Source organism: Colobus angolensis, unplaced genomic scaffold, assembly GCF_000951035.1.
Source record: "Colobus angolensis palliatus isolate OR3802 unplaced genomic scaffold, Cang.pa_1.0 Scaffold212, whole genome shotgun sequence".
Lineage (NCBI taxonomy): Eukaryota > Metazoa > Chordata > Mammalia > Primates > Cercopithecidae > Colobus > Colobus angolensis.
In genome coordinates this window covers 4,802,666-4,818,035 of record NW_012115289.1, presented here as the reverse complement: position 1 = coordinate 4,818,035, position 15,370 = coordinate 4,802,666, and the positions used below count along the sequence as shown (strand labels likewise).

Here is a 15,370-nt window from a genome sequence, read left to right as displayed (position 1 = left end):
GCCTGTAATTCCAGCTACTTAGGAGCCTGAGGCACGAAAATCACTTCAGCACAGAAGATAGAGGCTGCAGTCAGCAGAGATCCGGCCACTGCACTCCAGCCTGGGCGACAGAGCGAGACTCCGTCTCAAAAAAAAAAAAAAAAAAAAAAAGAACAGGAAATAAAAAGAATGCTGATTGGGAAGGAAGAAATAAAACAGTCTGTTTTCAGATGACATAAAATCTGAAAGAATAGACAAAAATAGCTTTGAAACTAAGAAGCAATTATAGCAAGATTTCAGGATTTGGCTAATGTACAAAAGTTGATCATTTTTCTATAAACTAGCAATGAACAATAGAATTTGAAATTAAAAGTCCAGGCGCGGTGGCTCAAGCCTGTAATCCCAGCACTTTGGGAGGCCGAGACGGGCGGATCACGAGGTCAGGAGATCGAGACCATCCTGGCTAACATGGTGAAACCCCGTCTCTACTAAAAAAATACAAAAAACTAGCCGGGCGCGGTAGCGGGCGCCTGTAGTCCCAGCTACTCGGGAGGCTGAGGCAGGAGAATGGCGCAAACCAGGGAGGCGGAGCTTGCAGTGAGCTGAGATCCGGCCACTGCACTCCGGTCTGGGGGACGGAGCGAGACTCCACCTCAAAAAAAAAAAAAAAAAAAAGAATTTGAAGTTAAAAATACAATAACATTTACATTAGCACCCCCCAAAATTAAATACTTAGGTACAAATCTAACAAAATATGATACAAGAGCGATATGAAAAAATCTACAAAATTGTGATGAAAAACATCAAAGAACTAAAGAAATGGAGATCTTCATATGGTGAGGGTAAGAGCAAAATAAAAATTATAAAAATAAATAAATAAATGGAGAGGTATTCCATGTTCATGGTTAAGAAGACTTAAAATTGTTATCAGTTCTTTAAAACTTGATCTATAGATTCAATATAGTCCCTATCAAAATACCAGAAACTTATCTTGTAGATATCAACAAACTGATTCTACAGTTTATATGGAGAGGCAAAAGACACAGAATAGTCAACAAGACAGTGGAGAAGAACTAAGCTGGGCAACTGACACTACTCAACTTTAAGACTTACTATAAAGCTACAGTAATCAAGATAGTGTGATATTGGCAGAATAATAGACAAATAAGTCAATGCAACAGAATAGACAGCCAAGAAATAGACCCACATAAATATAATCAACTGATATTTGACAAAAGAATAAAAGCAATACAATAAAGAAAGGTAGTTGTTTCACCAAATGGTGCTGAAACAGCTGGACATCTACATGCAAAAAAATAAACCTAGACACAGACCTTATACCTTTTACAAAATTGACTCAAAACTGATCACAGACCTAAATGTAAAACCTAAAATTAGGCCAGGCGAGGCGGCTCGTATCTATAATCCCAGCACTTTGGGAGGCTGTGGTGGGAGAATCACTTGAGTCCGGGGGTTCAAGACCAGCCTAGGCAACATGGTGAAACCTCATCTCTAAAAAAAAAAATACAAAAAATTACCTAGGCATTGTGGCATGTGCCTGTAGTCCCAGCTACTCAGGAGGCTGAAGTGGAAGGATCACTCGAGCCTAGGAGGTCCAGGCTGCAGTGAGCCGTGATTATGTCACTGCAATCCAGCCTGGATGAGACAGAGTGAATTCCAAAATTACATAAGAATTCCAGGAGATGCTCTTTCCCTAAGTGGCCTGAGCTAATCTGTGAAAATGGTTCGCTATTCACTCGACTCAGAGAGCCCCACAAAATCATGTAAATCAAGAGGTTCAAGTCTTAGTGTTCACTTCAAGAACACTCGTGAAACTGCCCAGGCCATCAAGGTATGCATATATGAAAAGCCACAAAGTATTCGAAAGATGTCACTTTACAGAAACAGTGTGTACCATTCTGATGTTACAATGGTGGAGTTGGCAGGTGTGCCTAGGCCAAGCAGTGGGGCCGGACACAAAGTCGGTGGCCCAAAAAGAGTGCTGAATTTTTGCTGCACATGCTTAAAAATGCAGAGAGTAATGCTGAACTTATGGATTTCGATGTAGATTCTCTGGTCATTGAGTGTATCCACGTGAATAAAGCACCTAAGATGCGCTGCTGGACCTACAGAGCTCATGGTCGGATTAACCCATACATGAGCTCTCCCTGCCACACTGAGATGATCCTTACTGAAAAGGAACAAAATGTTCCTAAACCAGAAGAGGAAGTTGCCCAGAAGAAAAAGATATCCCAGAAGAAACTGAAGAAACAAAAATTTATGTCACGGGAGTAAATTCAACATTAAAATAAATGCAATTAAAAGTAAAAGAAAAAAAGAAAAAATTCCAGGAGATAACAGGAGCAAAATTTAGATGACCTGGGGTCTGGTGATGACTTTTAGATACTGAAATTATAATCCATGGAAGAAAAAATGGATAACCTAGATTTCATTAAAATCAAAAACTTCTCTGTGAAGGACACTGCCAAAAGAATAACAAGATAAGCCCCAACCTGGAAGAAAATACTTGCAAAAGACATGACTAATAAAAGACTATTGCCAAAATATGGAAATAACTCCTAAAACCCAACAGTAAGAAAACAAACAATGATTTTTAAATGGGCTAAAGCTCTTTATAGATAGCTCACAAAGAAAATTTGCAGATGACTACTATAGAAAGATGAAAAGATGTACCACATCATATGCCATCAGAAAACACAAACTAAAACAACCATGAGACACCACAGTGCATTGATTAGGAAGGCTAAAATCCAGAACACTGACAATACCAAACACTAGAAAGAATAATGAACAACAGGAACTCCCATTCACTGCTGGTGGAAACGCAAAATGGTACAGCCACTTTTGAAGACAGTTTGGAGACGGAGTCTCACCCTGTTGCCCAGGCTGGAGTGCAATGGTGCAATCTTGGCTCACTGCAACCTCCGCCTCCCAGGTTCAAACGATTCTCCTGCCTCAGCCTCCCGAGTAGCTGGGATTACAGGCACCCACCACCATGCCCAGCTAATTTTTGTATTTTCAGTAGAGACAGGGATTCACCATGTTGGTCAGCTGGTCTCAAACTCCTGATCTCGTGATCCGCCTGCCTTGGCCTCCCAAAGTGCTGGGATTACAGGTGTGAGCCAACGTGCCCTGTCAGTTTGGTAGTTTCTTACAAAACTAAACATACCCTTACCACAGATCCAGCAATTGTGCTCCTTGATATTTACTCAAAGGAACTGAAAACTTATGTTTACACGAAAAGCAGCGCACAGATGTTTATAGTGCTTTTATTCATAATTGGCAAAGCTGGGAAGCAACCAAGATGTCCTTCCACAGGTGAATGGATAAATAAACTTTGGTACATTCATACAATAGAATATTAATCAGTGCTAAAAAGAAATGAGCTATTAAACCATGAAAAGACATGGAGGAAATGTAAATGCATATTACTAGACAATTTGAAAAAGCTACATACAGTACAATTCCAACTATATGACATCCTGGAAAAGGCAAAACTATGGAGACAGTAAAAAGATCAGTGGTTTAGATAAGTGGATTAGGGTAAGGGTGGAAAGAGTAAGGAGAGCTCAGAGGATTTTTAGGGCAATGAAGGTATTCTGCATGATACTTTAATGATGGATACCTGTCATTATACCTTTGTCCAGTTCCACAGAATATACGATATCTAGAGAGTACCTTATGGTAAACTATGGACTTTGGGCATCGATGACCTGTCAGTGTAGGCTATCAATTGTAACAAGTGTACCACTGTAGTGGGAGACGTTGGTAATGGGGGAGGCAATTTATTGTCAGTGGGGTGGGCAGAAGATATTAATAGGTGACATATTTCTGCAATTTTCCTCTTAATTTTATTGGGAACTTAAAACTGCTCTAGAAAACTAAATTCTTTTTTTTTTCTTTTCTTTTTTTATTGTACTTTAAGTTCTAGGGTACATGTGCACAACGTGCAGGTTTGTTACAAATGTATACATGTGCCATGTTGGTGCGCTGCACCCATCAATTCGTCAGCACCCATCAACTCATCATTTACATCAGTTATAACTTCCAATGCCATCCCTCCCCCGTCCCTAGAAAACTAAAGTCTTTACTTGAAATGTTTTTTTCTACAGAGAGAAAGAACCCAATAAGCCATTAACCCCACTGGCTTGAGATGAATAAATTTATTGGACTGAATTCAATGAATACCTCTTTAGGGACCTACGGTTCACAAAGCTCTGTTCTGGGTGTTAAGAGACATTTGGATGAATAAGGCACGTTGCCCTCAGGTCCACAGTCTAGAAGGGAAGACACAGGCACCTCACCAATTTTAACAAAGTCCTGGAAGTAACATGGAGGGAAGAATTTGGAAAGGGAGCTCAACAAAGAAGGTGACAATTGGGCTTGGAGAAATAAGACAGAATAAGCAGATATTCTGCAGGCCGAAGGAACGATGCAGTGAGTGCAAGAAGAAAGAAATACTTTCCTCAAATGGAAGAGCATGACAGCGGGGGAGACAGAAGGAATCTTTATGATGGATTGTGAGACTTACTAATATTCCAGTGCGATTAGAGCCGAGATTACGTGACCTAGAGAGAAAAGGTCAGGGGTGGGGAGGCAAGGACCAACAGTGACCATAATTGTTTTGGTATAAAAAAAGCTATGTTGGTACATGTCTTTGTGATTTGTTGGAAGAGCCCTGTAAGAATAGATTGGAAGGCCAAGTGTGGTGGTTCATGCCTGTAATCCCAACACTTGGGAGGCCTGAGTGGGAGGATCTCTTGAGTCCAGGAGTTCAAGACCAGCATAGGCAACATGGCAAGACTTTGTCTCTACTTAAAAAAAAAAAAAAAAAAAATTAGCCAGGCATGGTGGTGTGTGCCTGTAGTCCCAGCTACTAGGGAGGCCGAGGTGGTAGGATTTCTTGAGCCCAGGATTAAACTTAGTTTACCTAGTAGGCCTACTGTTTCAAATCTTTACTGCTTTGTTTATTTTGGTGAAACACAAAGGCCTTATTATTTCAATGAATTATAGCTTTAAATGTGATCTCATTATATGGTCCAAGAGAAAAGCAGGAAATTCAGAAAAAGGAATAAATGACAACGGGAAATAGACTTATTCATATGGGAAAACTCTAAAACGAGCACAATGCTAGCCCTGTGTTATAAATGAACAAGAAGTCTAAAGAAGGCAAGTCTAATAATAATTTCAGCTGACATTTGGAATTACCCTCAGTCTTTGCAGTGTAAATGGCAGAGTACACCACTTCTGAATTCTACTGCTAACCACAGGGAAGGAGAATGCACAATTCCTCCAGAGCTGGGGTTCTTAGCCTTTTGTGGGTAGTCACTGTTCCTCATTGAGGAGGTCAAGAAAGTTGTGGACTCCTTCCTTAGAAAAATGAATGCAAATGTGCTCACACACCATATATACAGTATTACATACAACTGTAGGGGTTCTAGAGGGACCTGTCTTTTTAATCTTTTTACCTGCAATGCAAGACACATAGTGGATGCTCAAGAAGTATTTATTTAGTGATTGAGTAAATAAATGAACAAGGCATTATGCTTATACAATCATGGTCAAAATAAAAACATCTCCAGTAGTAGGTAAAGTATTAGCACCCATTAATATGAATTCATTTATCATAGTGCTTCTAAATCCTAGCTGCATATCACAGCCTTCTATGGAAATGGAGGAGCTTTAAATAATGTATGTGTGGCTGGGTGTGGTGGCTCACGCCAGTAATCCCAGAACTTTGGGAGGCTGAGACAGGTGAATCAGCTGAGGTCAGGAGTTTGAGACCAGTCTGACCAACGTGGTGAAACCCCATCTCTACTAAAAATGCAAAAATTAGGCGGTCGTGGTAGTGCGTGCCTGTAATTCCAGCTACTTAGGAGCCTGAGGCAGGAGAATTGCTTGAACCCGGGAGGCGGAAGTTGCAGTGAGCCAAGATCGTATTATTGTACTCCAACCTGGGCAATAGAGCAAGACTTCATCTCCAAAAAAAAAATATATATATATAAATATATATATATATGTGTGTGTGTGTGTGTGTGTAGGTGCGCGCGCGTGTGCACACATGCACACACAGTTTTTTTTTAAATAGAGATGAAGTCTTGCTCTATTGCCCAGGCTGGTCTTGAACTCCTGGCCTCAAGTGATTCTCCTGCCTCAGATTCCCAAAGTGGTGAGATTATAGCCACAGTCCCAGCCAATACAGGTGTATTTTTTTTATGAGCCCAGGGTCTCACTGCATTACACAGCTTGGTCTCAAATCCTGGGCTCAGGTGATCCTCCTGCCTCAGTCTCCCAAGTAGCTGTGATTATAGGCACAGGCCACTATGCCCAGTTCCAGTTTTGAAAAATATTGATCGCTGGGCCCCACCCCAGAACAACTGAATGAAAATCTAAGAGGTGAGGCCTGGACATGAGTATTGTTTAAAAGTTCTTCAGATTATTCCATTGTGCAGACAGGGCTGAAATCAATGTAGTAGGTTAAAAGCTGTGACATTTAGTAGAGAAAAAGAATATGGGAGCTTCCAGGTAGCTGAACACATGGAGGTTTCTGGAGGGTGGCACGCCCAGAGAGGGCATGGAAGCTCCACGCCTGTTCCCCCATACCCTTGCCCTACCTGTCTCTTCATCTGCATCCTTTGCTATATCATTTAACAAACTGGTAAATATAAAAAAAGAGAAAGAATATGAAGGCATGGGTATAATAACTAAGTTTCCATGGAGACAATCAGGAACCCTAATAAAAATGACCATCTTGTCCAATTACATAGTACATTACATATCACTATCATATGCATGGTCTCATTCTGACACCAAAGATACCCTTATCAGTTAAGTCAACCAAGCAAGTGTTGACTTGCCTCAGATCAAGCCCAAGTCTATTAATGCAAACTCAGATCTTCAGAGTTGAGTAGGCTGTTCTTACGATTTTGCCAAAGTGCCTCTTAAAGGATAAGAACAGGGATTCCTGGCTGGGCGCAGTGGCTCATGCCTATAATCTCAGCATTTTGGGAGGCTGAGGCGGGCGGATCATGAGGCCAGGAGTTCAAGACCAGCCTGGCCAACATGGTGAAAACCTGTCTCTACTGAAAATACAAAAATTAGCTGGGCATGGTGGTGTGTGCCTATAATCCCCGCTGCTTGGGAGACTGAGGTAGGAGAATTGCTTGAACCAGGCCCCGGGAGGCAGAGGTTGCAGTGAGCGGAGATCGCACCACTGCACTCCAGCCTGGGCTACAGAGCGAGACTCCATTTCAGAAAACAAAATAAAACAAAACAAAACAAAACACAGCGATTCCTACCCTGTGAGAGCTCAGCGGGGGTCTGGGAATCTGTTGTTTTACAAGCACTGCTGGTGATTCCATTGCGAGGCCAGGTCTCAGACTGCAGCTCTACAGTGGGGCTGGGATGGTGGAAGGGGGATGCATGTCAGTCAGAATTATCTGGGGAGGTTTTTCAAAATGCACATGCATTCCAGATCTAGGAAATCAGAACGCAGTGGTGTTGAGGTGACTATATAGAAAATGCCTGCTTCTGGTGCCACTTTCATCTCAGCTGAGAACCAACACATGGGGAGCTTCCTGGCAGCCCAGCCAAGTTCCTCTGTGGCCACTGGGTGACCCCTGAGCAGCCAGAGGCCAGCCCCAGGGCATGCAGTCCTGGGCAGAGACTGGCAGCGATGGTGGCAGGGCAGGTGATTAGATACTGAAAGTATGTAGGAGGGTGCTATGGGCAGGTGGAGATGACAAAACAAGCCTTGCTTACTGCATAGCTTTGCAGAGAAACTGGTGCAGAGAAACTGAAGCCAAGGTTGGAGGGATGAAAACAGAGCAGTTTCCAGATCACTTCTGTTTTCCCCTTACATCAAGCACACATGTCAATCCTGAGAGTCCCAGGTGCCCACTTCTGCTGTACTTGGCACATGGAAATGCTGACTGAAACCAGAGTCAGGGCAGCAGAAACTATTCTCACAGGGTCCTGGCAGCAGTTCAGACAGGTGCCCTTTCTGGGCCAACAGAAATCAACTGTGGGGGTGTCTGTGCTGAAGACAGAGACGGGCTGGCAAGTTTATGGAAAGGATGCACGGTACTGCTCTCCTTGAAAAAAGGAATAGGTAACTTTTAGTTAATCATTCCACTTGAAAATAGAAAGCACTCTGTTACACATTAGCGATTATTATTCTTTCACCTTATTGTCGGTTTTGTCCTCTCTGGACAATAGATTTCTTGAGCCTATTCTGATTTGTCTGGGTGTGTGTACTGACGTGGACTCCCTGACGTGATAGTGTTGCAGGGTCAGGAGCCACTACTTTCACTGTCGGGTGGAGAATTCAGGATCACCTGAAATAACTCCGCTGGGGAGGATTTGGAAGCAAGAAGAGAATCAGAGAGTCATGGTTCAAAGACTTTGAAGGCATTTTCCCAGCAATTCTTTGCAGGTTTACTCTGGGACACAGTAAGCCGGTAGCAAACATTGAGATGGAGAGAGAAAGAGAGAGAGTGAGAGGGCTGTGTGTGTGTGTCTGTGTGTGACATCCAAGGCAGGCTCTGCTTGATATTCTGTAACTACCCTGCTTTGCATCTTGGCAGGGTTTCTCTTCAACAAGTGGTGGGGCTGAATGAAGGGCTGAAACCTCCATCTTTACAGTTTGACCTACTCAGAAAATTGTTAACAGTGCTTTCCACCATTTAAACCTGAGACCAGTCCACTGGTCAATTTCTCACCTGGACTGCCCAGTGGAGAGCCGTTTTAAAGTCTTTATCCACAAGGGTGGGGTCTGCCCCCTTCTTCAGCAGCATTTGGGTGTGTTGAGGCTGGTTGTGGAAAGCCGCCCAGTGAAGTGGTGTCATTCCCTGCAAAACAACAGTCAGAGAGGACAGAGATGAGCACAGGCTCCCAGGAAGAAAACTGGAACTCACACTTTCTCCTCAGGCCTAGGGGCCATCACCAGATGCATTGGTTATTTCTTGCTAGTTCATTCATTCATTAATCCATTCATTCAATAGATGTTTATTGTGCTTCTGTTTTGTGCCAGGCAAGCAGGTGTTCAGGATACAGAAGTTAATAAGATAAATGAGATCCTTACCCTCATGGAAATTGCTCTGTGGTAAAAGAAGATAGATATTAAATGCACAAAAACATGTCAAACAATCTTCCAGATTGATAAATATTAGGAAGAATGCACATGGGATGCTGGTGAGAGAGTAATCAAGGCTGGAGGGACTGTTCTAAACAGACCTCTGTGAGAAGAACTGGAGGAAGAGGACAGCCAACACCAAGCACAGAGGCAGAGAGTAAGTTAAAGGAAGGCCCCTGTGACTGGAGTGCAATACCCCACCACCAGGACAGGGGTGCTGTCTGTTTTCCTCTATCTCTAATGCCTAGACTAGAGGCTGGAGAAATAGCTGTTGAATGAATGAATGAGGTAGGAGGGGAAGAGAGCAACCTGAAATGAAGTTGAAGAGGGAGACAGGGGCTGATCCTGGGAGGGTGGGATGGGGGTAACTGTCTCTGCATAAGGCATTTGGATTTTATTCTAATTCAGTGGAGAGACAATGAAAGATTTTAAGCAAGTATTGGCATGATCAGATGTACACTGTTTAGAAGAAGTCACTGTGGCAGCTTGGAGAACAAAGCTGGATGAATGAATGGTGAATCCCAGCTTCTTTCAGACTGCAAGGTCACATGGGTTAGGTATAATTTAACAGTAAGTGAGCTTATGCTGAGAAATGGTGGCCAAAAAGAGCCAGTGTTATTTGAGAGTATATATGATGAAAAGATTGGCTCTTCTCCTTGCTCACTCATCTCAATTCCATGAAACATATCTAGAATGAATTGAAATGAAGATACCTGATAAAGGGGGCAAAGGGTACAGGCAGCTTTGAAGACTCTCTTTCTATAGTTGTCTCTGCCAATAGCATAAAGCAAGGAGACAACACTTTGGCTTTCTCTGTTCCTTCCAGGGTGAGTTGCATGGAGAAGATGGGCCTCAGCCTAGATAGAAGCACATTAATGATAGCCCAGAGCTAATATTTATTGATCTAGAGACCTTTATGAGTTCTTTCATCTACTGTCTCACATAATCCTCCAAACAACCTTCTGAAGTAAGTACTGTGGTGATGTCTCCTACATATCCACCAAGCTGTTTCCTCTTCCTCTAGGGCACACAGTCAGACTATATTCCCCAGCCTCCTTGCAGATAGGTGCAGCCACATGACTGAGTCCTTGCCACTGGAATGTGAACAGAGGAGATGGAAACCTTCCCCAGGCCTGGGCTAGACAAAAAGCCCATGTGGTCCTCCACATCTTCTCTTTTTCCTCATATATCAACAGAATGCAGAGGAGGACAAGGCTCTAGAAGATGCTGGAACCATGTGATTGAAAAGCCTGAGTTTCTGAGCGATGAGGGAGAATAGGACCACCCTGCCAAACAGCACTGGACTATGATACGAGCAAGAAATACGCTTTTATTGTGTCAGGCTATTGAGATTTCAAGTAGTTTGCTAGAGCAGTTAGCCAGCTCTGATAGGTGCGATTGTCCTTCTCATTTAACGGAAGAGGAAGCTGAGCTCTAGAGAAATCCTGAGTTTGTGAGCAGGCAGGGAACTGAATCTAGGGTTTAAGGTTTGTGGGAAACTAGAATTAGAATGTTAAATCCCTTCAACCAGTTCCATATTTTGAATTCCTATATTATGGTTTGCTTTCAAGTTTCAAGTGTCATATGACAGTGAGCCTCCAGAGATACTCTTGAGGATATTTCAAGGAATTGGTTCCATATAAAAAAGAATGCTGGTATAAAAGCAATGGAACTTCTTATTCTTATTCCAATAGCTGAATATTTACTTGGAAATCAGAATACCTCAGTACATTCTAATTGGTCCTCTTCATTTTTAACTGGGCACACTGGGGTTAGAAATCTAACACAAGGGAATTACATTTTAAAATTAAATTATATTTTAAAAATAATGCACGGATAGCCCATTTCCCAGTCCTTAGTCCCACTTGCTTCATTGCAAATGAAGTGATGAAATGAAGCCATTGGCTTCATCACGAAGGGCCAAAAGTTTTCAAGTTACCGGAGTGTAAGTTGCATGACAGCAGGGCCTTTGTCGGCCCGTCTGAATTCCTAGATCCTAGAACGGTGCCAGGCACATTATAGATGTTGAGTAAATACTTATTAAATGAACAAATGGCTTACCGTGCTCCACTGATTTTTTATTTTTCTTTTTTTGAGATGGAGTTTCGCTCTGTCACTCAGGCTGGAGTGCAATGGCGCAATCTCGGCTCACTGCAACCTCCACCTCCCGAGTTCAAGCGATTCTTCTGCCTCAGCCTCCCAAGCAGCTGGGATTATAGGTGCCCGCCATCATGCCTGGCTAATTTTTGTAGTTTTTAGTAGAGACAGGTTTCACCATGTTGGCCAGGCTGGTCTTGAGCTCCTGACCTTAGGTGATCAGCCCACTTCAGCCTCCCAAAATACTGGGATTACAGGAGTGAGCCACAGCACCCAGCCGAATTTCTTTGTAAAAATTTGGCTTTGCTTTTTAAAATCATACACAGAAGAAAGGCAGAACATGACTTCTCTTTTATAGACAATGAACTTGTCTGATATCATCATTGTTACCAACTCATCAGCTGAAACTTGTCAGGATTTTTGATGAGTGCTTCAAACAATCTTATCTTTTGTACTACTGTACTATCTCACATCCAATTACTAACCAGGCCTAATCTTGCTTAGCTTCTGAGGTCAGGTGCATTCAGGGTGGTTATAGCCATAGACCACTGCACTGCCAAAGGTGAGGTAGATGGCAATGACTATATGTAGAAGTATGATTTAGTGATGTTGGAATTCAGTGCGAAAATGTGGTTGTGAATTAAACTGTGGTAATGCAATGTTAATTATTGTCTCCTAAATACAGTTTTAGGCTTTAAGAGCTATTCTCTTTAAATAACCACAAGAAAACTCCCCTCAAAACCCAACTCTTGCATAGTTTGATCAAGGAGTGAGGTGGGAGGAGTGCTATAATTTTTCATACACCTACTTGATGCCAAGAGCTTTGCATCTGCTATCACATAGAATCTTTACAATGATCCTAAAGGGTTGGTATTTTTAGGCCTATTTTACAGGCGAGGAAATTGAAACACAGATTAAGTAATTTGCCTAAGGTCATTGACTGGGTCCATGGTAGAGCTAGGGTTCAATGCTTGTTTCTCTGACTCTGGAGAAAGAAATGCTCTTTCCACACATCATGGTGGTAGAATTTCATTTTGGGAATGAGCTCAGATGCTAAAAAATTTCTTTCTTTCTGATTGTAGCTGGATTCAAGGTTGTCTTACTTTCTAAAATGATGGTTCTTACTAGTGTAAGGGTTGGTACCCTATATTATTTGTTTCAACTGGCATTGCCTCAAGGCTCCTCCTGAAAGTGCAGTTGGCAAACATTTATTTTTGTGAGATATATACACATACATAATACGGATTCTCCCCCACCATTCACCCTCACCACAAAACTTGTGAACACCTTGAAAATAACTGGTGATCCTCTGAATGACTCCAAATCAAGACCCGAATTACTTCATTACTTCTCTAAATACTTGTACAATATAAATGGGTTGTGAACACTCAGTCAAGTCAAGGGAAATTTCCTGCTGCTTTTTTTTTTTTCTTTTTTTCATTTGGGCTGATGAGAAATAAGAATAAATCCTCTTAGAGTTAATAATGTGAAAACCAAAACTTTTAAAAGCAGCTCAAAGGCAGCGGTTGGTATTGCACCCTTTATTTAGGAACATTTTCCTACAACTGCTTCCTTCTCCTTTCTTCTTCTTCTTTCTTCAACTTCTGTTGAGCCTGCAGAAATTGTAGTTGTCTTATGTTAAAATTCTGGTGGCCAGTTAAGGGGCAGACATCAGGCTTAGCAACTGGTATCTGTACTAAGCAGTGACAGAAATCACAATTAAGCTGTGACGCACATAAAGGCAGATGCTGTGGCATATTCACCATGGTATGCCCCCTGCACTAAGCACACAGTAAGTGTTCAAGAAATGTTTACTGGAAGAATTAATTAGTGAGTTGCAGCTTATTAAAGGTCACTTGAACTCATGGGGAATATAAAATCAGAGTCTGCTGGATAAGACAGCCATCTGTGTCCAAGTTATGGAGACCTTTCCAACCAGTTACTTCCTGGAGTTTCATTGAGGGCTTAACTGAGCCTTCGAAGCATCTAGGAGCTGACAATCTAGCAGTCACTATCAGGCATGTTGCAACAAACACCCAGATGGCCCTGGTGAGAGGAGAATTTTACTCTTCTGAAAATCAAAAAGTATTGATTGGCTCAAAGAGTGAGGAGGAACTCATATTCAGTTAAGAATATAAGCTCTCTAGAATGTTTTGAGGGGAAATGTTTTGGTTGACTTGGGATCCGATTTTAGATTGCTGATAGGACAAAATGTATGTTCTAACTGTTGGGTGCATAGTAGTGTTGCTTTGGAACAATGTCTTGTGTTGATGAGTAATTCTGTGCCTTGAACCTGTGCCACCACAATTTCAGTTAAAGGCTTACAAGTCCTATCATCTTCTCAGAACATTTTTTTTTCTTTTTCCAAACCACTTTTGTGTTTTCTGAGCCAGAAATCTGCTTTAATGCTTAGCAGGTTTCATGTTTCAGAACTGTACTTTTAGAGTGTCTCTAGCCAACACTGAAAGGCACACAGAGAGAAATGCTGATGTGGCTGGGTGCTTGGTTTGTTCCCCGTCGTGGTTGGCGGTTCGGGGCGGGGTAGGGTTAAGAATTATAGCAGGTGTCTGGTGGCTGAGAGGTCAGTAAACAATCCCAGATGCTTTGAAGTATCTAGAATTTCTAGCAGCTTGGCTGTGGTTGACATTTAAAAATTCACATACTTAATCCTCTGATCACATATGACCACCTCCCACAAAAGTTATAGAGGATCAGGAGATAAAAAATTAGATAAAAAATTGGAATGAATATGTCCTTTAAAAGTATATCTAGTTTTAAAAACTAGATGATGTTACAAGTACTGTAATGAAAACCATTTTCTTTCATTTTTATTTGAAAAACAATCTTATAGATCAGAAAGCTTAGTAAATTAATTCATTGTCTTTGTTTTGGAATTTCCTAAACTGGATAGATAGACGGTGAGCATCATGATAGCCAAAGACTATAACTGAAGGCCAAGAATACTCTGAGGTTGGACTTTAGGGCACTGGAAAGGGCTGCTAATAATGGCACTCTCTAAAAACTCTCTTTCTCGCTGTAACAATTATAAGAATAATATGTCTGACATTTTTTAAAAAATACTTTAGAATGGGGTTTTCATAATTTAAATCAGACAAGAAAAACAATAAAACGAACTTAGGCCATGGAAGTCTAGGAGCCAATTCTAACAAGAACAAACTTACAAAACAAAGCCTTCAGAATAGAAGCCTAAGTTGATATATTTATTTTTCAAACAAAAAAGAACATCTACATTCTTCTGCACTAAACTGTGAACTCCATCATAGCAGGGATGAAGCCTACATGAGACATGGCAGGTACTAAACAAATGTTTGTTGAATAAATAAAATAAAACAATTTTCTTGTTCCAAGGAGATCACCTTGGGAGGCTACACAATTATTCTACTCATTGCTCAAAATACTTCTGGGATTTTCTTTGTTTTTGAAATTGCCACTAGAGCAAGAGCTCTATCTATGGATAGAAATAAGAATATGTGAGTTTCATCAGAGAAATAATTACATCTTTATTTTCAATAACTTTTTTTTTTTTTTTTGAGACAGAGTCTCACTCTGTCACCCAGGCTGGAGTGCAGTGGCACCATCTCGGCTCACTGCAACCTTCGCCCCCTGGGTTCAAGTGATTCTTTTGCTTCAGCCTCTCAAGTAGCTGGGACTACAGTGCCTGCCACCACGCCTGGCTAATTTTTGTATTTTTAGTAGAGATGGGCGTCACCATATTGGCTAGGCTGGTCTCGAACTCCTAGACCTTGTGATCCACCTGCCTTGGCCTCCCAAAGTGCTGGGATTACAGGTGTAAGCCACTGCACCCGGCCTATTTTCACTAACTTCTAATTGAAATTTAACATCTTTTTCAATTATGAATATAGGCAACAACCCACAGTAGTATAAACAGTACCTGTGACTTTGCCACCACTATAAATTATAGATACAGTGCTATTACATTAGTGATTGCAGATATCTCAAAATATTTACATGTCTCACTACTTCAACAATTGTAGTAGTTCGTGGTCCTGCCATCAAATCTTATTTAATGCATTAATAAACAATCTTTTATGTTATTGTCATAAATTTGTTCTTTAAAATATTTTCTAGCCTGGGCAACATGGTGAAACTCTGCCTCTA

At 41.5% G+C, this 15,370-nt stretch overlaps 1 protein-coding gene across 1 annotated transcript in view; it reads right to left on the bottom strand.

Annotated features, from left to right (window-relative positions):
- The window catches only part of ANKRD55 (ankyrin repeat domain 55), a 132,126-nt gene that overhangs the window by 40,064 nt on the left and 76,692 nt on the right, over positions 1–15,370 (bottom strand). The window contains exon 7 of the mRNA XM_011942923.1: positions 8,721–8,849. Within this exon, the coding sequence (XP_011798313.1) occupies positions 8,721–8,849 (129 nt within the window). The remainder of the gene's footprint in view (positions 1–8,720; positions 8,850–15,370) is intronic.